General features: G+C 44.7%; 1 protein-coding gene across 1 annotated transcript in view; it reads right to left on the reverse strand.

Moving 5' to 3' along the window:
* The window catches only part of LOC111152707 (IQ motif containing GTPase activating protein 1), a 114043-nt gene extending 89172 nt beyond the window's left edge, over positions 1 to 24871 (reverse strand). The window contains exons 1-2 of the mRNA XM_022511279.1: positions 24731 to 24871; positions 22873 to 22972 (exon numbers count right to left, since the gene is read on the reverse strand). Coding sequence (XP_022366987.1) covers positions 22873 to 22972; positions 24731 to 24785 — 155 coding nt within the window. The 5' untranslated portion in view covers positions 24786 to 24871. The remainder of the gene's footprint in view (positions 1 to 22872; positions 22973 to 24730) is intronic.
* Between the last annotated feature and the right edge of the window lie 230 nt (positions 24872 to 25101).

Raw genomic sequence — 25101 nt, forward strand, 5'->3', positions numbered from 1 at the left:
TGACAAGTATTTCCCTAGAAAAATCTAGAAATAAACAGGCAACTCACAAAAGAAGTAAATGGCCATAATTACAGGAAAAATTCTAATCTCACTACTAATCAAAGAAATGCAAATTAAAGTAACAATAACACCATTATTTGGCTATCAGACCGGCAAAGATAAAAAGGAACAATAGCGACTTATTATTGTCTAATACGTGGGGAAACCCCACATTCTCACACTGTTCCAGAAGAAAATCTGGCAACATGTACTATGTTTAGTAAACTTTCAGAAACTTCTATAAAAGGCAAAAGGTTGTTTTATTTTAAAAGATGATGTGGCGACTTGCGGCGCGGATGACTAAATGAAAGAGGACGCCAGGCAGCGAGGCGGGGCCACAGGCAGAAGCAGGCCAGAACGATAAATTCAGGCCGGAAACGTGTTCAGCTCGAAACACGAACAGGACATCAGGTGGTGACAACCTGCAGGCTGTGGAAACACAAGTCTGGAAAACTCAGGGGACAGACCCAGCTGGAGACAAGGCAGGAAGAGTGGCACCATGGGGGGCGGGGGGTGGGGTGGGGTGGTGGATGAGCTCACCAGAGAAACAGACCGTAAAGCAACATATAATACGGCCAGGGGATGCCTGGCTGGCTCAGTCAGAGGAGCATGTGACTCCTGATCTTGGGGGTTGTGAGTTCGAGCCCCATGTTTGGTGTAGAGGTGACTTAAATAAATAAATAAATAACTCTTAAAAAAAAAAAAAAAGTCAAGACTGTGCCTCAGAGAACATCAACACCAACACTTAAATGTATTACAAATAGGGGCTACTAAGGTAAAATGAGAAACATGAGAGAATCACATGACCGCAGGGAAGGAGAACTTTGCAGGAAGCCGGGAGAGGTCACCAACTTCGTTGCTGCAGAGAGACGCATGGCCTAGGAAAAAGGATGTACCAAACACGGAAGAAGGCCATCTGTGACCCCCATGAGGGGCATCTTAGTGGAGTGGTGAGCAGGGGAAGGGAGATTACAACCAGAAAAGCAAGTTCTAGGGGGAACTAGAAACGGCAAAGGCAGACTTCAGGAAGTTTAAGGAGGGAAGAGAAATTGAAGGAATGGAGAAAGGGTTGGTCTGAGGTGATGCCATGTCCTAGGAAGGTACCTCTCTCTCTTTATGACTCAGGAAGAGGCACTTAACTGCAAGCTGCAAGAAAGCAACAAGTGCTGAGGGGACCGCAGAGACAAGAAATAAAGAGCCAAGGAAGAAGGCAACGTTCTAAAGAACACGGGGGCACCAGCTATGGAGAGGAACAGACCCAGTTCTTCCCTGAGTAATGAGGGAAGGAAGTTAGAATGACAACTTACCTAACTAGCCTCTCTGAGCTTCAGTTTCCTGTCCGTAAAAACACGGTAGTTGCGAGCATTAACTGAGATACTATATGCAAACACACACCCAGGGGCCCTAAGTCATGGGCGCTGTGCACCCGTGTTCCACACACAGGAGGACGTGTGTGCAAGAGCCAGATCCCAGGAACACCCAGTACCCTGCCTTCCTTGTCCTGCCGAGACCATTTGTCAAAGGGACTAGAGGCTGGGCCCTACCCGTTCCACCCCGCAGCAAGACAAAGAAACCAGTATTCAGAGAACTCCTGGTGCGGTAAGCCCTAAAACAAGCCCAGACCTCCAGCACACACTGGGAGAAAAGAATCAGGGTGGGAATGTGAATTAGGGGTCTGTGAGGAGGAAACAAGTTGAACGGGTTCTGCTGAGCACGTGACTTCAGTGGTTTCCCAGCTCGGTGCAATACAGAGGGGAACATACCAATGCCGGAAATGACTACTCCAAACCATCGAGATTCGGTTCCTCCAGGAGCCGCTCCTCTGGTCACCACACCCCGCTTGCACAGCAGATGCCCCCACATGCCAGGGTTACTCGCTGCTGAAAACGTCCCAAGCTGGGCAGTCTCTTCCTGGCAATCAGGATTCTACTCAGACACCAACATGTCTAAGCACCATCGAGGCACTGGAAACAGCCTAGTAATTTCAACCCAGCGTGGTAGGAACGCGTCTTAAGAGAAACAAAGGCAGAGTATTCAACTGAGAACTCCTGACCAGCTAAAGAAGGAAGGGCATTAGCACTACTTTCTCAGAGAGAAGGGCATTTAGGTCTTGAAGGACTGTGTGTGGGGTGGGGTGGTGGTGGTGGTGGTCAGGGGGGCGAACACGTCAGGCCAAGTGGAGAGAATGTGCAGACCCTCTGAGGGATCTGAAACGGGAATGAAATGATCAGGGGCGCCTGGGCGGCTCAGTCAGGTCTTGAGCTCAAGGTTCTGAGTTCAAGCCCTGCACTGGGCACTGGGCTCCACGCTGGGCATAGAGGCTCCTTTAAAAAAAAAAAAAAAAAAAACGGGAATGAAATGATCGGATATAACTTGAGAGGTCACTCCCAGCACTACGGATCACATGGATGAGGAGGTATCCTAAGGCGTGAGGAAGATGGAGGGAAGCACCAGCAGTAATCCAAGCAAGAAATGATAAAGGCTTGTTTTCCAAGCCCTGCAAGCACATGAGAAACCTTGACAGTTTCTCTTTTAAAAGAAACTTGAGTGTGAACTAAGCCAATCTGAACAGCTGTTAAGAAAGAGTGAGAAACAGAAGGGAAACTTTACTCTTTGCCGAACGGATAAATTGTATCAAGTCTATGGATAAATTGTATCAAGTCTACAGGCAGAAATTAAATGTTAATGGTTATCCTATTTCAAGAGCCCCCTTCTTCCTGGGGTGACGGAAACTACTCTAAGGTAACAACTGCACTATTTGGTCAACTTACTAAATATCATTAAGTCGTACATTAAAAAATAGGAGAACTTTATGGCATGTAAATTATTACTTCAATGAAGTTTTTTTAGAGAGTCCCTGGGCTAAGAGGATTAACTGCACATTCCCAGAGTCTTCAGATGCGGACCCCAGGGAAACACTACCACGCTAGCCTATCAAGCCCTCCGTCTCTACTTTACCATCTATCACAAAGCATGAAAGACCTTTTAACCTTAAGTGGAAAAATAAAATAAATGTTCCAGCTGAGCTGACCTCAGGTGATCCGAATTCTCAGCAGCTGCAGTCACGGTCACGGCTGACCGTGAGCAGCGTGAGAGAAAAGGACCAGGTGAGAGTCCTCTACGAGGCAGAAGACAGCTAGTTATTTCTTTGCAAAAGCACTTCTCAGTCCTCAGCACCTACGGCTGCAGCTGCTGGAGCCCTGGGGGAACAAGGGGAGTCTTCAGAACAAGTCATGGGTCAGAAATTTAATTTTCAGATCTAGTACTTAGTGAGAACAGATCACGGAGAGGTTAACTGTCATACTCACTGAGGACATACTCCTTGCCCTCTGAGGCTCACAGTATATTGGGGAAGAGAAAAGCATAAGGCATTTATAATATATTGTGAAAAGCTATATAAAAAAGAAACGGTGGTGAGGAGTGGCAGAAACACAAGAAAGGAACATCTAACTCAGACCTGGGGTAAGGGTGGGTGTTCCCTGGAGGAGGTGCTACTTTACTTCCACTTTACTTTCTCTGACAGGCAATATATATACAAAGGTTAAAATTCAAAAAGTATAAAAAGCTGGGGAGCCTGGGTGGCTCAGTCAGTTAATTATCTGCCTTCCGCCCAGGTCATGATCCCTGGGTCCTAGGATCGAGTCCCTCATCAGGCTCCCTGCTCAGTGGGGAGTCTGCTTCTCACTCTGCCTGCTGCCCCCCCTCCCGCTGTGCTCATTCTCTCTCTGACAAATAATAAAATCTTAAAAAAAAAAAAAAGGTATAAAAGCCACCCAGTTAAAAGGGAGAAAATTTCATGAAGTGAACAGAGTAGAGTGTCATATGCCACCAAGATTAGGAAAGCTACATATTGGGGCACCTGTGTGGCTCAGTCAGTTAAGCATCTGACTCTTGATTTCAGCTCAGGTCCATGATCTCAGGGTTGGGAAGACTGCACCCAGCACTGGCCTTCTCCCTGGGCGTGGAGCCTGCTTAAGATGCTTTCTCTCCCTCCCCCTCTGCTCCTCCCCCCTCAGTGTGTGGGTGCATTCTCTTTCTCTCTCTCTCAAATAGTACTGAAAATTTTCCAACGGACATAACAATTAGGTCATCAGTGATTTGAGCAAGAGAAATTTCAGTGGGGGAAGAGGGCACACAAATCACACCCACAGGAGTTCAAGATAAAGAAGTGGACAACGGGGAGTAAAGACAAATTTTTCCTAAAAGAAGAAAAGAAGGGACAATAATCAGAGTAGGGCCTAGTATTAATGGAGTAGATCTTGAATGGATGAGGATGTTTATTACTACAGAGAAAAGAATCAGCAGAAAAAAACATAAGTTATAGTTAAGAAAACAATACCGGAATAACGACCTAGAAGACAGAAGGGATAGGATCCAAACCATGCATAGAAGATAGAGACTTGGGTGCCTGGGTGGCTCAGTCAGTTAAGCACTGGCCTTCAACTCGGGTCATGATCCCAGGATCTTGGGATCAAGCCCCACGTCTGGCTCCCTGCTCAGCGGGGAGTCTGATTCTCCCTCTTCCTCTGCAACCACCCCACCCCTCCGCTCGTGTTCTTGTGCTCTCTCTTCCAAATAAATAAATAAAATCTTAAAAAAAAAAAAAAAGAGTTAGGAAGAAAGATACTTCTCCAATTGCTACAGGGAAGGTAAAGCTGACAGGCTAAATGACATGGGATAAATTTGTTAGGATCAGAGAAATTAAGAGTTTGTAGAGAGAGTGAAGGTCATCAACCCATAACGAGAAGCTGGGGATGGAGGAGACTACTGAGAATACAGATTGGTAAAATTTTTGATCAGCCTCACATCTGACAATTCAAATGTTACTTTCAGAAGTCACCTCCTCCATGCACTCTTCCATGATCTACCCTTGACAATAAGCTCTCCTTCCTCCAAACTCCCTCTAAACTTGACCTCTTGGGCGCATGAGTGGCTCAGTTGGTTAAACAACTGCCTTTGGCTCGGGTCATGATCCGGGGGTCCTGGGTTCGAGTCCCACACTGGGCTCTCCCTGCTCTGCAGGGAGCATGTTTCTCCTTCTCCCTCTGCCTGCCACTCCCCCACTTGTGCTCTCTCTGTCAAATAAATAAATAAAATCTTTAAAAAATAAATAAACTTGACCTCTTAACCTCTTAATATAGTTATTTAAGTATATAAGGGTGGGATCCTTTTCTGATTTATCTCTGAAGCATGGTGCTCAGTAAGTAACTGAAAGACACAAAGTGTTCCTTCCCTCTGGCTTCAGGACTATAGTACTTAGGTCTCAATCATAACCAAGTACTAATACTAATTCATCATAAGCTCCTATCCCCACAATACTGAAATTCCCTTCACCACCCCAACGCCCACACTCCACACACTTTGCCCCAATTCAAGTGAGCATCTACTTTGTGGAAAAGCCCTGTGGAAGGGGGGCTCCTGGATACCAAGGAGAAAAAGACACTCTCAACTCTAAAGGAAGACAAAAACATGCGTATTTAGGCTTTGCCTTCTCTCCCTTCTAATTTCAGCTTACCTTGCAAAACTCAGCCATAAAATAACCTTTCCCTCATCTAAACTCTCACACATTTAACTGCATCATTTCACTGGCAGCTGTAGGTCGTCTTGTGACATCAGTTAGACCTTTCAGCCTTTGATGTTGAGTAACTTCTGAAATGGTGATGCCCTATCTGTGCGATCAATCTGCACACCCCCTAAGGACAGGCTGCGTTAAGCTGCTGTCATCTTCTGCAGTTCTAGTTCAGAGGGGCCTGAACAGAGCCCAGAAATGCTTTCTACCTGTTTTATTTTATACAAAGTGCTTTTCCCCACTGTTTCAGCCATGTCAGAAAAAAGAAGAGGAAGAGCAATAGAATGTTATCAAGTTACTTAGGGGCACCTGGGTGGCTCAGGCAGCTGAGTGTCTGCCTTCAGCTCAGGTCACAATCCCGAGGTCCTCGGATCCAGCCCCACATTGGTCAGCCTCCCGGCTTCTCCCTCTTCCCCTCCCCCGTCTCGTGCTCTCTCTCTCTCTCTCTCTCTCTCAAATAAATCATGAAATCTTTTTTTTTTAAATGTTCATTTAAAATAAAAGTACCTCTTAGTAACACAGGAAATGAAAATAAAAACTGTTCTGAGTAACTCAAGAAGTACTTAGGTTAGAACAAAATCTTCCATCAGCTGTTGTACAGTCTATGCTTAAAAATCTTCTGCAACATGGATTTTTCCAAAGCACATTTTTCGGGAATTTTTTTTTTTTTTTGAGATTTCTTACTGTTAAAAAGTTCCTTATATTTGGTAAAGATTTTACCATATCTTTATTCTTTTAAGGTTTTATTTATTTATTTGACAGAGAGATAGCACAAGCAGGAGAGCAGCAGGCAGAGGGAGAAGAAGAAGCAGGCTCTCCACTGAGCAGGGAGTCTGATGCAAGGCTTGATCCCAGGAGCCTGGGACCATGCCCAGAGCAGAAGGCAGCCGCTTAACGGACTGAGCTACCCAGGCGCCCCACCATATCTTTATTCTTATTGTTATAAAGTTCCTCGTATTTGGAGCCTGGGTGACTCAGTCGATTAAGAATCTGCTTTGGCTCATGGGGACCCTGCTTCTCCCTCTCCCTCTATCTGCCACTTGTTCTTCCTCTCTCTCTTTCTCTCTTAAATAAATAAATAAAATCTTAAAAAAAAAAAGTTCCTCATATTAAGCAGATTTCCATTGCTTGGTTCTGTTCCTCTGCGACCACACGTGACAAATTAAACCCCTCTTCCATTTTTCAGGGATTTTTAAAATGATGTATGCAAAATGTTGGGGGGCCTGGGTGGCACACCAGTTAAACATCTGACTCTTGGTTTTGGCTCAGGTCGTGATCTCAGTGTCATGAGATCGAGCTCTGCACCCAGTACAGTCTGCTTAAGACTCTCTCCCTCTCCCTCCCCTCTGTGCACATGCTCACACACTCTCTCTCTCTCAAATAAATAAATCTTTTAAAAAATAACGTAGGCAAGATGTTAACAGTTGAACGAATTCCTATACTGGATGACTATTGCACTTCTGAGGTTCTACATTTCTAGAGTCCCCCTAACTCCTGTCTCCATATTAAATAATCTGAGTCCTCTCAATGATTCCTCATACATTATAATTTATAGACCTCTGATCATTCTGGTCAGGCTCATTCAACATGCCCTAGTCCTTGAGCGATAATCATGTCTCAACCAGTGGACCAACTCCCACTGATTGGGAGTGGCTCCTCAGGTCTTATGTTGAAAAGGATTCTGATTTATCAGCAGGGCCTGCTAAGGTATGAAAGAATCCCACCACTATCTACCATCCCTACTCTAGACTATTGTCAAGATCCCTCTTAAATTATGGCCTCCAGACCTGAAGACCAACTTCAGGTAGCCCCTGACCAACACAGAGGACAGTGAAAGAACCTCTTCCTTTTGCATATGACACATTTCTATTAATTTAACATAAAAAGATCATTTCAGAGAAATTAGCTAGAATTTTCCAGAGTACATTCAAGCAAGTTGTATTGTTCCATAAAAAAAGATTAATAGTGTGTAATGAAGTTGGCATTGAGGAAACAGGTTTTAGATTAACAGCTTTGGCATATATACTGTTTAGAGATGAATCAACTTGCCAAACTACCATAATTTATTCTTTGTGCTAAAGGAGAATACAATTCAGGATTTGAACACTGTGTGGCTGACTTTCCAGATCACTATTTTTTGAGGTATATTCTACTAATGAGTGTTATGGCATTAAGAAAGAAAGCGTTTAGTAGTCAAACTTTAGAAATTATGGATTAAGCCAAATTAAACAGATTATTTCCTCTGTGGGTTAATCATTATCATGGGCTGTAAGTTCTGACTCTCCAAGGGAGAAGATAGTGTAAACAGTATTTCTCAAACCTAGTTTACTATCAGACTCTTCTCACAGACCATCCTTCTTAAAAGAACTGGTGTTCCAGAGTTGTAGGTTTTTGTTTTTAAGATTTTATTTATTGACTTTAGAAAGAGGGAGAGAGGGAGAGTGTAAGCTGGGCAGGGGCATAGGGAGAGCAAAAATCTCAAGCAGACTCCCTGCTGAGCACAGAGCCAGTCCCGGGGCTGGATCTCACCATCCAGAGATCCTGACCTGAGCCCAAACCAAGAGCCCAATGCTTAACCAACTGAGCTACTCAGGCACTCCTGCACCAGTATATATTGGATTGGGAAATGCTGTTCTTTGCCAGAATAATGGGTTTGAGGGACTATTTCATGTAAGAATTTGGGGCATGTTTATGGTCAGTTCTCAACTGTTACATGTTTTATCTGTAGTTTCTTTCTATTCTTCGAGTTCTCATGTTCTTGGCTTAGCTTAAATTAAAGCCATCATCGTAGGTATGACTGATGAGCTGTCATCAGTAATCTTTAAGGCATTAGGCAGAACAGAATTTTGGATTTTTTGTTTTTTGTTTTTGCTTTGTTTTGTTTTGGTTTTAATGTGGTTTTTAAAAGTGGAGAAGGGCAGATGTATTAATTATTAAAAAGGAAGAGAAGGTATCACAAATTGTAGTCTAGCAAATGAGTCTCAGGCAGAATTCCTAGCATAGCGTCAAACAGATGGCTTATGAGCACTTAGTGAGGAAAGAAGTGACACTCGGGATTCAGCCAGGACTTCCCAAGACAAGCCCTTTCACATTAACATCATTTCCTCTTGGACAGGGTCACCAGATTGGTGAATCAGAGAAACACAGTAATGTGTAGGTTTTAGCAAGGCATTTACAAGTATGTCTCATGCAACTTCAATGACAGGTTGGATAAATGTGGACTAGACTGTAAGGGGTTAAGATATACAGCCGGTTGAATAAACCATATTCAAAAAGAGCTGCTAGATGAGGAGTGACTGCCTAATGGGTGTGGGCTTTCTGGGGGTGAAAATTTTCTGGAATTAAATAGTCATGGTGGTTGCACAACATTGTGAATATATTGAAAAAAGTATTGAATTGCATACTTTAGAATGGTTAAACATGGTGAATTTATGTTTCGAATTTTATCTCAATGAAGAAAGAGCTGTTAGGTTTTAAATTCAAAGAAAGCTCTTTAGGGAGTGTTACAGGTAAAACATTTTTATTGGCACTTATCAGTGATGTGTATTGATTGAATCTGAGTTTGCCTTATTGCTGGAGGGATGGTTAATACACTGCATGACAGTTCTTTCAAAATACCTTGAATCTAATGATGAGCTTTAATAGTGATAAAATGTGACATCCTATACTGGGGTATCGTTGCAAATGGGGTGTCTAGGTACAGGACAGAGTAGTTCCATTAATGGGAAATAGCATTAGTGGGAAACCTGAACAAAATGAAATAAAACTATGTTGTTAAAACACATTCCATTAATGAGTCAATTTTTTTATTCTCTATTGACTCTATTAATGAGTCAATTCCCTCAATATATAAAGAATTCTTACAAATCAGCAAGAAAAGCCAGAAACTCAGGGTGCCTGGGTGGCTCAGTTGATTAAACACCTGCCTTTGGCTCAAGTCATGATCCTGGAATCCCAGGATCGAGCCCACAATGGCCTCCCTGCTCAGCAGAGTCTGCTTCTCCTTCTGCCCCCAACCCACTTGTGCTTATTCTCTTGACGCTCTCTCTCAAATAAATAAAATCTTAAAAAAAAAAAAAAAGAAAGAAAAAGAAAGAAAGAAAAGCCAATGACTCAACAGAAAAATGAGCAAAGAGTTCAACTAAAACAACTGACAGAAAAAGAAATACATCTGGCTTTTAGACACGTATAGAGACTCTCAGGGATGGCTGGCTGGCTGTGTTGGCAGAGCACATGACTCTTCAGCTCATGGTTTTAAAAGTTTGAGCCCTACACTGGGTGTGGAGCCTACCTTAAAAAAAAAAAAAAAAAAAGAAGGGCGCCTGGGTGGCTCAGTGGGTTAAGCCACTGCCTTCAACTCGGGTCATGATTCCAGAGTCCTGGGATCGAGCCCCACATGGGGCTCCCTGTTCAGCAGGAAGCCTGCTTCTCCCTTTCCCACTCCTCCTGCTTGTGTTCCCTCTCTCACTGTGTCTTTCTCTCTGTCAAATAAATATATAAAATCTTAAAAAAAAAAAAAAAGAAAAAATTAAAGTTTTTTTTAAAGATGCTCAGCTTCACTCAAAATTAGATAATCTGAAAATGAAACTACAAGGAAATACCATTTTTCACTTACAAAATTCACAAATACTCAAAAAAACTATTAATACTCCAGGCTGGTAAAATTATGGGTAAGCCAGCCCTCTCATATATTGAGGATGGAACAACCCCCCACCGAGAAAGTTGACAATATTTATCAAAACTAAATGTACACACTCCCTTTGACTCCGAAATTCCACTTTTAGAAATTTACCGCCCAAGAATATGCACAAGTGCAAGATGGCAAACACAAAAAGTTGCTAACTAGAGAACTATTTATGATAGCAAAGCTGGGGGGCGCCTGGGTGGCTCAGTGGGTTAAGCCTCTGCCTTCGGCTCGGGTCATGATCTCCGGGTCCTGGGATCGAGCCCCGCATCGGGCTCTCTGCTCAGCAGGGAGACTGCTTCTCCCTCTCTCTCTACCTGTCTCTCTGCCTACTTACGATCTATGTCAAATAAATAAATAAAATATTAAAAAAAATAATAATAATAGCAAAGCTGGGGGAAATGTGCACCGGTAGGTTAAATCTATACACAGAAGAGCTGTGCAAATGTGGAGACAAAAATGAGGCACTCTAGGGCGCCTGGGTGGCTCAGCTGGTTGAGCGACTGCTATCAGCCCAGGTCATCATCCTGGAGTCCCAGGATCGAGTCCCACATGGGGCTTCCTGCTCAGCGGGAGTCTGCTTCTCCCTCTAACCTTCCCCCTCTCATGCTCACTTGCTCTCATTTTCTCTCTCTCTCAAATGAATAAATAAAATCCTTAAAAAAAAATGCAGCACTCTAATGTACTCACGTGGAATAAGTCACAAGATGCAAAGCAAAATGTACAGTGCACTATCGCTTCTAAAGAAGGAAATAAAAGTGACTTGTATCTATACGAACTGAATACTGAAGCACACGTATTCATGACAGTGGCTCCATTTGGAGAAAAACTGGGTGGCTGGGACACAGCTTTTCACTGTATACCCCAGCATAGACTCTAAGACAGGTTCATGTAGTTTCTCTTTTTTTTAGATTAGGAAAAAAGTTTTGGTTAAAAAGCTAAAATCTGCCTAAAAAATATTTTGGGGGGAATTCTCAAGTTTTTAAAGGAAAACCCTCAAAGTCAAACCACTGCTTAGCACTACCAATTCAACCAATGATTAAGAAACACTGTCCAAACTAATGATAGAACAGTATGTTTTCAGGGCAGAAAGACATTTTGTTACAATAGTCCTGTAAGTAGTAAGTAAATTGTTTCTTTATAGCTATTCTAAAGGTCATCTGACCTGCATGTTATTTGGGTTTTGTTTTGTTTTGATTTCATTTGACAGAGACAGAGCAGGCACAAGTGGGGAGAGCAGAGGCAGAGAGAGAGGGAGAAGCAGGCTCCTTGCTGACCAGGGAGCTGGATGAGGGGCTTGATCCCAGGACCCCAGCATCATGACCTGAGCAGAAAGCAGATGCTTAACTGACTGAGCTACCCAGGCACCCCGGCATATGTTATTCATAATGAAATGACTGGCTATACTGTGAGGCTTTTTCTTAAGATTTGTTATTTATTTATTTGACAGAGAGAGACAGCAAGAGATGGAACACAAGCAGGGGGAGTGGGAGAGGGAGAAGCAGGCTTCCTGCTGAGCGGAGAGCATGATGTAGGGCTCTATCCCAGGACGCCAGGGTCATGACCTGAGCCAAAGGCAGACACTTAAAGACTGAGCCACCCAGGAGCCCCGAGGCTTTTTCTATTTAAATTATTTTCATATCATTTTACTACAGTGATCATCGGTTTTTCCTCCTCCTTTTCAATTTTTCCTTTTCTAATTTTTCCCCATTCCCTCCCTTTATACTTCAGTTTCTTCTGCTTCAGTTTTTAGGAACACTAATTAATCCTATTCTAGAAAATATTTTGATTTTTATGTGGCTGAGTAATGATCCCCAGAAACAGGTATTTTCTACGTTATGGATAAATACCCATCACAACAATAGTATTCTCCTTCCACTACAAAAGTCTTGCAATTTTGCCTAAAGCCAGCATCCTCTCAGTCCCCAGACATCTGCCCCAACAGAAGGCAAGCCCTGGGTTGGCAGCTGCCTCTCCAGCGCTCCTTCTGCTTTTCGTTATGATTTCCAGTGAGTCAACAGGAAGGTATTCTGAGTAAAGAAGAAATAGAGGCCTTTAGACAGGACTTTCCTCCACCCACAACACCAAAAAATACAGCTCTTGCCAAACGATCCAAGGCAATTTCCAATCCAATTTGCCACTCCTGTCTGCATGAGGTCATTATTTAAAAAACAAGCAAGTGGGAAGAAGAAATGCTTTTCTAAGCTAAATCAAAAGTAGATCCCAGGCTGTGAACAAGAAAACCAACTGGGAACTCTCTGGCCTCCCCAGAGCCCCCATATTTTACTCCATCATCTCTACTGCATCCATTTCCACTTCCAGGGAAAAGTCTTTGTAAGCAGGAGTTAGGTCAAAAAAGTTAACCATACACATCTGTCACAGGACAGTATCGTGCTTCTAGACACCTGTAAAATTCCCTAAACTTAGATTTTCCATTTATCATGTTTTTTTTTTAGATTTTATTTTTTAAGTCATCTCTACACCCAACTTGGGGCTCAAACCCACAACCTTGAGATCAAGAGCTACATGTTCCACTGGCTGAGCCAGCCACGAGGCCCTATGTTTACTACATCTCTTATAAGCATGACTAAATCTTTTACCGATCAACAAACATTTAATAGCTACTTATGTATGTCCATCACTATCTTTAGCTCTCCACTGAATAAAGAAAGTATAAGACAGAGTCCAACACTCTAGTCAGACATTAAGCTATGAGACAAATCAAAACAAAACAAAGACATGAGACAATCAGAGAACTGTCCTGAGACAGTCAGAGGGGCAGGCCAGAGACCGCAGTGAGCGGCAGGCAGGCACGGACAGTACCTCGCCCGTAGGACAGCCTGGCAGTTACCAACTCCAGGAACCAGCAGACTTAAACGGTGAGGACTGACATGTCGCCCCTTCCAGGCCTAGAGAGGATGACGGCATCAGTAGTACTAGGGTCACCCAGAGCAGGCTCGGAAGTGAGCAGAGAGTTACAAGACCATCAGACAAGGGATACTAACTCATTTTTTCCCCTCCGTAAAAATAATGCCTATCTCACAGTCGTGCTGTATATCAAGTCTATCATCATTCTGCTGTGTTACCGGTAGTGACGGTTGCGGTCAGTATTTTTAGAAGCAGTAGGACTAAGTGGCAGACTGACCCTGTAAGTACTTGCCAAACCTGAAATCCGGATCTACCACTTACTGGATGGGCCAGTCAGCCTCCGGAGCCTTGCTTTCTTTTCTGTTAAATGTAGATAAGAATAAGTACCTCGAGGGGCTTCAAGACTAGCTGGTCAGAGCACACACGGAAAGCGCTGAGCACGGCGCCTGGAGTGCAGTAAGTGCTCAAGAAATAGTAACAAATGGTCCCAAGGGTGACAGTGAAGAGGCAGAGGAGGACCGTGATCTTGGGGCAGACAGAAAATACCTTCTAGTATGACGTCCTTGCAAACTGCAGGGTTGGGTTTTGGGGTTTTAGTCTGTTTCCTTTTAGCTGTTGTGAAAGTATCTATTGAGGTTTCTGTAATAAAATGCCTTATTAAAAAATGACAAAGTAATTCTTCCCGACATAGAATTAGAAGAAAAAAAAAATTAAAAACATTCAAGCTTAAGCAAGTAAACTTTTTCTCCAAAGTAAAACATTAACCAGATCTTTCACTTATTATACGTTTACGATGTTTGAATCACACACGTCAAGGCAAAGGGATCAAATCAGAATACCAGGACCTCCTCTGGAAGAAAAACCAAGCGGCAGAGTCGTGATTCAATCAGGTGGGGAGCTGAGCCTCGTACTCAAGTGGCACTTCACTCAGTCTGCTCAGAGATATCGTCTCTAGGCAACCAAGTCCCAAATTTTAAACAAACAGCCCCAGTCAGATGAATCACTTCCGGATGGTCTCAATTTGCCTACCAGCACTTTCTTATACAAATACTTCCCGAGAAGGAGTTTATTCAGCAGCTCAATTGGAAACAGCGAGGAGTTCATCCAATGCCACATGGCTTAAAAATGTTCCAAACAGGTCCTGCCACCGACCGATATCCCCAAAGTGCTAAACTTTGAAGCAGAAGAAATTACGCTGAAATCAGGGACAGGTCACCATGCAAAGCCAGAAAATTAAACTCCTGGAACATGCCAATGTAGGCCCTCAAATGTATTTTTACTATTTTTTCATTGGGAACATTAAAATATATAAACACGACTGTTACTCTGACCTCGAAGACCAGAAGAAATACACACCAAACTTGATCAGAGGACGGCCCACTCAGCCCAGTTACACTTCCCCACCCTTGACGAGCGACAGCCCATACCCAAGCCTGCTGACTGAGGCTGGTTTCCTGTGGCCACGCCCACTGCAAGACTCACTGAAAATAAGGGGAACAGGTGAACTATTTAACCCAACTCCTGGCTGCAAGCTCCTTTCTTCTGCCTGAAAAGAATGCTATATGTGTCACACTATTCTTCATGAACTAATTAAAGACCATTTCATCTGTTAACAAGAACAGAGAGGGAAAAGGAGTTAACAGTCCAAAATGAAAACTGCAGTAGGACAGAGCAACTGTCATTAACAGAACCAGGAAAAAAATCAAGACATTAGAAAATCAAGTCAGGGGGCGCCTGGGTGGCTCAGTGGGTTAAGCATCTGCCTTTGGCTCAAGTCATGATCCAAGATCCTGGGATTGAGCCCTGAATTGGGCTCCGTTATCAGCATGGAGACTGCTTCTCCCTTTCCCACTCCCCCTGCTCGTGTTTCCTCTCTCGCTGTCATCTCTCTCCATCAAATAAATAAATAAAAGATTAAAAAAAAAAAAGGGAAAATGAAATATATTTCGCCATAGAAGAATGAAGAGTCTAGAAACAGAACTATACACAATTTAATATCTGACAAAGTAGATATCAATTGCCAATAGCTAGTAAAAAGATTGTGGGTTATTTGTTTTGTTTTTTTTGTTTTTATTTGAGAGAGAGCATGAGGTGGGGTGGGGGCAGAGGGACAGGGAGAAGCAGACTCCTCGCTGAGTAAGGAGCCCAACTAGGGGGGCTCAATCCCAGGAGATCATAACCTGGGCCAAAGGCAGAGGCTTAAGCCACCCAAGCGCCCCAAGATTACTTTCAAATGACAGAATAATTTAGAAAACACTGTAAGATTTAAAGGCCTAGATTTCTAAAAAAAATTTAAACCATTAAATCAAAGAAAAGCCAACAATACAAACTTCACACTTTAGCAAGGCTTTAGAGAAATGAAACTACCTATGCATTGAATTTATAGAAGAAATTACAAAGAGAAAGATTTAACACCTCAACTGCATAAAATTTAAAACTTCTGTACAAAGGGCACCTGGCTGGCTCAGTGGACCACACGACTCCAGATCTCGGGGTTGTAGGCTGGAGCCCCACAATGGGTGTAGAGATTACTTAAAAATAAAATAAAAATAAAATAGTCAGAAAAAATTAAAATAATAAAACTTCTATACAGTGGGGAAAAAAATAAAATAAAATAAAATAAAATAAAATGGAAAACCAGGGGCGCCTGGGTGGCTCAGTGGGTTAAGCCTCTGCCTTCGGCTCAGGTCATGATCTCAGGGTCCTGGGATCAAGTCCCGGAGTCGGAGTCGGGCTCTCTGCTCAGCAGGGAGCCTGCTTCCCTGCCTCTCTCTTTGCCTGCCTCTCTACCTACTTGTGATCTCTGTCAAATAAATTAAAAAAAAAAAAAATCTTAAAAAAAATGGAAAACCAAGAGAAAATGTTGGTTGTAAATACAACGGAAGGGGGGCACCTGGGTGGTTCAATGGGTTAAAGCCTCTGCCTTCAGCTCAGGTCATGATCCCAGGGTCCTGGGATCAAGCCCCACACCTGCCTCTCTGCTCAGCAGGGAGCCTGCTTCCCTTCCTCTCTCTGCCTGCCTCTCTGCCTGCTTGTGATCTCTGTCAAATAAGTAAATAAAATCTTAAAAAAAAAAAAAAAAAAAAACAGAACGTTGATGTCCATATTATAAGACAGTTCATGAAAGTTAACCTCATGACCCTACTAGACAAACATCATTAACAGTTTGCACAATAAAATAAAACTGATAACAGGTACATGGGAAAAATGTTTAAACTATCCAGCAATCAAAGCAATGATTTTAAACTGGAATTAGCCTAAATAACTTACGAATGTTATGTAACCACTGAAAATAGTAATTAAGACAATACTAGAGCAATTTAAAAATCTAACTTTGTGAATGCCACTATCTAAAAATTATATAGATGGTTTTTCCTTTTACTTAAGCCCTTTCTTTCTTCTGTATTGCAAAATTTATTATCACTGTAAAAAGCATTTTAAACATACCAAAGTGTTCTAAAATAAAAAGGAAAAGTCTTCTCACACCCTCCACCCCCACACTCCACTCCCTAGAGGTACCCTCTATTTCTGGTGTTTCCTTCCAAACAAAAGCTTAAATCTGAAGTGAAAAACTAGAGCTACCAACCATTAGGACCTTGAAAGTGCCCAGATAATTCTCCAGAAACGTTTACTAACACCTCAACATCTTCGTATTACATCTGCTTTTGCCCCAGGGACCAGGACAGACAACATACCTACTGAGTGTTCACTGCAGCCCTACCGTAGCTCAGACACTGTGCCGGGCACGTAGCCCTCACGGCACCTTAGGCACCTCGGTAAGATGCGGGTTGTCTCCTTTCTGCAAAGTACAAACTTGGGCTCACTCCAAAGGCAGATGCTTAACCAACTCACTTTGCAACTTAAATAACTTGCAAAACCAGAATCAGAAATCACACCTGCCAAAAATGAAAGCCCTCATTCTTTTCACTTCACGTATCTCAACGGTCAAGATTTTAAAAACATTTTGTTCAGACTTTTAAAATGTCTGTTTCATTTAATTATAAGTATTATGAGACTAAAGTCATATGACCTTTCTTAGTACTTACTTAGTGCTTAGTACTAATGGCAGATGACTGCCTAATATGTATCAGGTTACTCTCCACATTTTTTTTTAAAAGATTTTATTAATTTGTCAGAGTAAGAGAAAAAGAGAGTGTGGGCACAAGCAGGGGGAACAGCAGGCAGAGGGAGACGCAGGCTCCCCACTGAGCAGGGAGCCTGATGCAGGACTCCATCCCAGGATTGTGGGATCGGACCTGAGCCGAAGGCTGACATTTAACTGACTGAGCCACCCAGGTGTCCCTACTCTCCACATTTGTAAATTGTAACTTTTGCTAAGTGTCTCAGCTACACCACAGGGTAAAGAGCAGTAAAACATTTTCCTGGCTACACTAGGAGCTAATCTTCCCATTTGTAACATTATTACCACGTGCAAAAGCACTCTTAGTTTGAACTTTAACAAATACTTCTTTTTTTTAATACTTTTAAAAAAATATTTTATTTATTTATTTGACAGAGAGAAAAAGAATAGCAGGGGGAGCAGCAGGCAGAGGGAGAGGGAAAAGCAGACTCCCCACTGAGCAGGGAGCCTGATGCAGGGGTGGATCCCAGGGCCCTGGGATCATGACCTGAGCCAAAGGCAGATGCTTAACCACTGAGCCACCCAGGCACCCCAATACACTTTTAAATGCAACCAACTTCTTACTAGTAAGTCTATCCAAGGCAGGTGCACCAAGGTAAGCTTCAGAAAAGAGAATAGAGATTTTTTTCATCTGTGTCATCATTTTAAGAGTTAAGACTAGGGGTGCATGGGCCAGTCAGTTAAGTGTCTGCTTCAGCTCAGGTCATGATCCCAGGGTGCTGGGATTGAGCCCCACATCAGGATCCCTGCTCAGCGAGGAGCCTGCTTCTCCCTCTCTGCCTGCCGCTCCCCCTGCTCTGTGCTCTCTTCTCTCTCTCTGTCAAATAAATAAATAAAATCTTTTAAAAAAAAGAGTTAAGACTAAATCCCACCCCATACTTTACTTGAGTAACTATGAATACATGAGTATACCCAGCTTTCAGTCAAACGTGCCATTAAGTAACTACATTAACGTGGCCCCCTTATTCACACAGGGTCTCACGAGGCAATTAAATTAGTTTTCCCATCTGTAAGAGGAGAGCATGGATCAGCCTCCTACAAATGAAGTGATATTCCTCCATTTGGGGATTCTAGAAGCCGGTGGGCAAGCTGTACTTCTGAGCCACCTCACCTATCCATTTTTTATTTTCTTGCCTAATTAAATGTCTTTAACTTATTTTCATGATCGCGGTGTGCCAGCCTGGATATATCCAGATGTTACTGGAATTCTGATCCCATGAAGAGGAGAAGAGATCTGAAGAGCCCATCCTGTTCAATGCCAACAACAAAGACATAAGCACAAAAGAGAATTTGTTCTCAAGACTGGATTTCTTTCCATGATACTTTCTCAATTCCCCCAAATTACAGAAGGAAGAGTGTCCCTATCTGGTGCTACACTCTTGTTAACACCATGTCATCTCTGATGGTCTCCAACCAGCCAGAACCCCTAGTTCCCCTTCTACAAGGGGCTGGGGTACCCTGCCCCTTCAGCTGGGGTAGGGACACAGCAAGAGGAAGGTGGCCCAAGACAGCAAGCCTCTGAAAGAAGGCACACTTCATCGTCAAACTCAAAGACTGCTAGGATCACCCTTCTTACTGGGACCTTTAACCTAATTGAATTCTCTCCTGGCTCCGCTCAGGCACTGTCCTCACCTGCACGCTGCCTGCTCTGCCAGGCCCGATGTGTTCTCTTCTTGGGGCTGCTCACGTGTACATTCTGACCTTTCCTTCGATTACTTCCTTCTGATCAAGACTCAAGAACTTCCTGTACCTCATGCATTTAAATTTTGCCTCCCCAAGTGGAAACGTTATTCACCTCTACAACTGCCCCTTAGCCAAAACAAATGTAAGGCACCATCAGAACAGGCAAAAAGATAAAAATAAACCCATAAAAATACACCCACATTAGGGAGCCTGGGTAGCCCAGTGGGTTAAGCCTCTGCCTTCGGCTCAGGTCATGATCTCAGGGTCCTGGGATCGAGCCCCACTTCGGGCTCTATACTTGGAGGGGAGTCTGCTTCCCCCGCTCCCTCTGCCTACTTGTGATCTCTCTCTCTCATCAAATAAATAATTTTTTTTTAAATTAAAAAAATAAACCCACATTTAAAGTGCCGGTCTGCTCTGCAGTCCTTAGCAAAAAGCCCTGAACCCTCAGATGATATTTTATTCATTTCTATATTAAAACTACTCTCCAAAACATAGGAAAAAGCAAAATCTCTATATTCTCTTTTTTCAAACCACTCCTGGTGCACTCTTCTATGGAACCACTCCTGAATTCTCCCACTTAACCTTTGAGGGAAACACAAATCCACACCACAACACACTGTCATTTCTCTACAAGCAGCCTTCCACTCACTGTTTCCACACACTCATATTCATGCTCTCTACACAATCTCCTCTCTTCTCGGGAAGGAGCTCTGTTACAGGTAGGGGAGAAAACGGAGTGTCCTAGGATACACAATGGAGCCCCTGTACTCGAAGGGGAGGAGCATCGGTATTATAAATAGAACCAAAGAGGGGAACCTTTTCTCCCTTGGATCTCTCTGATCTTTCCCCCTGGACTTGGAAGGGGTGTAAATTCCAGACTCTGGGGCTCCTCCAACTTGGGAGGTGTGGAGGTTGTGAAGGAAACAGGATGCGGGCCAATCCGAAAAGGTAAGCCAGGCTCTGGCTAGACGGGAAAGTGCGGCCCTCGCTGCACACAAGGTGGAGCCCAGCTCACCAGGGCAGGAAACCCAATAGGAGCTGAAGCCCCAGCTAATATGGAAGGGCAGGTGATTTGCCTGTGGTTTACCTCAAACGCTTTTTAGGGGTGGCAGCACCCACTTCAGATGGCCAGTAGGGATCGTAGTTTTCTTTTCTAGGGGTTTCTTCCGAGCCCTTTCTGGTAGTACAATCCAAATACACGCCTCCAAAGTTGATTTTCTCTTCAAAGCTTTAAACAATAACCACCACCACCACGGCATCCTGTGACTGCCTCCATAAAACAAACCAGGCACATTTCCACAACGCCAGGCCAAGAGGGCAATGTGCCACGATTATACCCTTCCTTATAACCCAAAGCATAAAAAATAAAGACCGTAACCAATGTCTCACTGCCTGGGTCACTTCCTAAGTTTGCAAAAGCGTCCAGCTAAAGAACCCTCCAGGTGATCATGGATGTTAAGGAAATAGGCTGCTTTTCAGTTCTGGGAAAAACACCTGACAGAAAGGAATGCACTCCAGAGCAGATGGAAATGCGCCTTGCTGCTACAGCACTCGGAGAAGGAAATGTGACTGACAGAAAACACCATTCTGGTCAGACTATCATAATCCAGCACAAGGCCGAGTTCTAAAAGCTTTCTGGATCTTGCTTCTCAGTGAAGGGGGCCCAGCAGCACCACAGGAAACCTTTAAAACATACAGATGTAGGGAACCCTGGGTGGCTCAGTCGGTTAAGCGTCTGCCTTTAACTCAGGTCATGATCCCAGGGTCCTGGGATCGAATCCCACATTGGGCTCCTTGCTCGGCAGGGAGCCTGCCTCTCCCTCTGCCTGCTGCTCCCTCTGCTTTTGTGCTCTCTGACAAATAAATAAATAAAATCTTAAAAACAAAAACAAAAATATACAGATGTCTAGACCTTCAGCCCAGATTTTCTGAACCAGAATCTCTATGGTAAGGCCCAAATATCTGTATTTTTAAGTTCTCCAGATGATCTAACTAACTACACATTTGGTTAAGAACCACTGTATGAATTTTTTTTTTTTTTTTTTTTGGAGAGAGAGAGAGAGAGCTAGCACAAGCGGTGGGGAGGGGAAGCGGACTCCCCACTGAGCAAGGAGCCTGATGTGGGGCTGGATCCCAGGACCCTGGGGTCAGGAACTGAGCCAAAGGCAGATGCTTAACTAACTGAGCCACCCAGGCACCCCTGAATTGACTTTTTTAAAAAAGCTACTGCTCAGTCAAGAAAACTACAAGTAGACCATGCAAACGCAGGCTCTGGTGTCCTCGCTGAAATGAAAGAGTTCAAGCAGAGGAGTAGCTGAACTACATCAGTGGCAGCCCAGACAGCCTGTGTTAAAAGGGAATTTCAGTGTGGAAACCCAAGATTAAAACAAAAGCAGAAGTGCTTCAGATGGAGGAAGGAAGGGAGCTGGGGTTCTTCCCTCTCATTCCCAAGTCACCTTAACAGAGACACCAAAGGCTTAACAGAGCACAAGATGGTCTCCCAGATGCCAGCTGCAGCTTTCAGATTCTTTGACCTTCCAAAACTAGATCTAGTTCAGTTTAAGTAACAGAGGACTTAATCTTCTCCCCCTCCATGGGGCCCTTACAAACTCTGTATGAGAAACATCCCCCCACTTTTTTTTGAAACATCCCCTTTTCTAATTACATATTCACTTCCTGCTGTTTAAACTTTCTATTTAGAAAAATAAGTATTATTATCATTCTTCCCACCTAAATCATCATTAATCCCCTCCCCCCAGTCTAAAGGAAAAGCTTTAAAGCTCAGAAAAGAAGCCCGGATTCAAGACACCTAAAGCATGTCAGAGGTAACACCAGGGATAGAAAAAGGAAAAATGGGACCAGGGAGGGGCACAAAAGGGACTCCAACTGTGTCTTTTGACAGGAAAAGGAAAAGGACTAACACTTGTAACTTCAGAAATATGAGGATTTTTTTTTGTATTGTTCTCTGAACTTTCCTAGACTGTTTTAAGATTTTCAGAATTAACCAAACCAAACAAAAATACCTTTGTTTATTAGCACCATTTGAAACACCCTTGATTTTCATTAGACTTTGATCACAAATACCTTCCATTATCCCACACTGGCCTTTTCCACCAAAGCTCACATATAGGAAACATGATCTGTAATTACATCTATCTGCCCTGGGGCCTTGTAAAGGAGCACAGGCAACAGAACAAAAGAAATGAACCACTGATTGCGAACTGACACTCTAAGAATAAGACCGCAAGGTGTTGGAGCATCTGAAAAAAGGAAAGCTGCCCTATACACTCACTTTACAAAGAAAGCAGAGGATGCTGACTTTGGTAAACTTTGAACATTGCCAAATGGATGGGCCTGTTCCCAGAGCACTACCAAGCAGAAAATGAATCCAATTCATATATTAAAACCAGTGAAGAACCCGTGAAACATTAAGGCCAGGAACTTCAAACTTCAAAAATGCTCTTTCTGGGGCACCTGGCTGGCTCAGGCATAAAGCATGTGACTCCTGATCTCAGGGTCCCAATTCGAGCCCCATGTTGGGTATGGAGCCTACTTTAAAAAAAAAAAAAAAAAAAAAAAAAGTTTAAAAAAAAACACACAAAAACTGCTATTTCTCCCAAACAGCTGGTAGTGCCCAAAACGTGCATCATAAGCACAAAACCAAACAACACATATCTGGAAATTTTTCAGAATACTTAAGTCCCATCAAAGAGTTTCACAATAAACTGCCATCAAGGCTACTTGCTCCCATGAATAAATACCTTACCTATACTTACTCCTTCAAACTACCAGCCTCCTCCAGTCACACCTACAACACATTCAGAGAGATCTTTATCTGTGTTCACACCATAACAGCTCCCTTCTCTCCAGCCGGCCAGTCTTTACCTCTTTGCTTCTTCCAAATGACAAAGGTACTCATAAGCCACATTCTGACGTCTCCTCTCGTCCATCTCCTCTGCAGTGAGTCTCTCATTATCCAGGACAGCTAAAACATGAAAGAAAAGAACGTAAACAGGACCTGTAACCCTTCTGAGCGATAAAAGAATGCCACAGCATCAAATTCCTGTTAGTCACCGAAAGAGGCAGGGTAACCTGTGGAGATACATGGACAGCCAGATGTACTACAATGACTTTCCTAGAATGGCAATTACGGGGTTTCAAATACATTCATCCCCTATGAGAACATAAACATTATTTACTATATAAACAATAAATTTTATTGTAACTTGAAAAAAGTATACAGACTTGAGATTTTGGCCCAGATCTGCTCTGGTCTATCTGCCAGACTCTGTCTTGATACAGAGCTGATCATGTCGTTTTCCCTTTTTTATTAATAACCAAAGCCAGCAATCACTGAGAACTAAATGGCAGTACTGTGCGAAGCATTTTCCGTGCATCCTCTCACTGCAGTCCCACAGCAGTCCTGTGATCATCCCTCCTGTTTTACAGATGAGGTAACAGGCTGGCTTGGTCTTAGCTCCACCGCTAATCAGCGCTTGGATCCAGATTCAAACCCAGGCAATCCGTGTCAACCTGCCTCCTTCATGGACACCCAGGATAGGGCATAAACTCCAAATTCCTTGGGATGGCACTCAAGGCCTTTCCCAGTTTGGCCCCAACTATTTTTAGAAACTCTTCTCCCTCTCCCGGCCCCTTCTCATCCCACCACTGTGCCCTTCTACCCTTCAAGACCTTAATTCATGCTCTTTCCTCGAGTTTCCTCTCTGACCCCGCCCTGCCCCGTCGGACTTTCCGTCCTTCAAGGCTCCCTGCTAAAATGCGGCTACCTGTGTTCCCACTGCCTTCCCCCAGGCCCCTCCTCCTCACCCACCCTACTGCCGGGCCGGTTCTGCCCCTTTTATCTTTATTGCACCTGCCTGTCATTGGGTTGTACACCTGTCCCTGTCTGATTAAAACGTTCTTGGAAGGCAGGGCCTGATCTTACTCATCTTTAATTTCACAAAGTGACACAGTACCGCACACATAACTGTTGAGTGAAAGTACCCTAAAAACGGACCCTTATCCTGAGAATACACACTAAAAACGAAATCTCCGGGTTCCGAAGGGCTCGCCTTCGGCCGGCGGCAGAGCTCTCCCACCTACAGTTCAATGACGTCCCACCGACAGCGGCAGAAAATGAGGTTCAGAAAATGAGGAAGTCATGGGGTTGGGTTTTTTTTTCTCTTTCTTTCTTTCTTTCTTTCTTGTTTTAATTTTTGAAATTGTGCGAGGGAACTAAGCCCGAGAAAGGTGAAGTGCCTGCCCGGGGCCGCCCCTCTCCGCTGGCCTGGGGCCCGGCAGGTCCGCACCCCGGGGCCAGCTCGCAGGCAGCAGTCGGGGCAGCGCCTCCCCGCGAAGCGCGAGGGAGCCCGGGTCTCCGGGACACGCCCTGCCCAGGCCTCCTGCCACCTCACCCGAGGTCGTCCCCCCCGCGCCAAATCTCGGCGGCTCCCGGAGACGGACTCCGAGGCGGGAGGCGCTGGGTGGGGCCGAGGGTCGTGGCGTCCGGGCCCCGGAGAGGAGGACGCCCGCGTCCTCGCCACCGCCTCGGAGACCCGGCTGGGCGCCTCGCCGCCCACCACCCCTCCCTCCAGCCGCCCGGCCCGGCCGGCTCTTCCGGGTCCGCGCGGCCCGCAGCCGCCCTGCCGCACCCTCCCGCCCGCCCGAGCCCCCGGGAAACCGGCGCCCCGGAGGCAGCGAGCCCGGCCCCCAAGCCCCGGTGCCGCAGAGCCCCCGCACTCACAGCCATAGTGCGGCCGGGCCACGCCCAGTCCGTCAACCTCGTCCGCGGCGGACATGGCGGCCGAGCCCGGGTCTCTGCTAAGGAAGCGGTGAGACCTTGAAGGCGCGGCGGGCGGCAGCTACAGCTCCTGCAGAGCGCGCGGGCTGCCGGGCGGGCTGAGGCCCCGCCCTGCCGTCCGGCCCCGCCCCCGCGCCCCGCCCTGCTGGCCCCGCCCCGCGCAGCGACGCCCTCAGGAGGCGGAAGGAAGGAGGCAGGTCCTCTCGGCTTAGCCGGGGTGGCCGCCCCCGCCCTGGAGCCCTGCCCTGCGGGCCACCGCCCCATGGGCAGGTCGGGGACTGAAAAGGCCGATTTACGGGGAAAAAGAGGTGTTC

This window comes from Enhydra lutris, unplaced genomic scaffold (genome assembly GCF_002288905.1).
Source record: "Enhydra lutris kenyoni isolate GAN:26980312 unplaced genomic scaffold, ASM228890v2 scaffoldscaffold29, whole genome shotgun sequence".
NCBI lineage: Eukaryota > Metazoa > Chordata > Mammalia > Carnivora > Mustelidae > Enhydra > Enhydra lutris.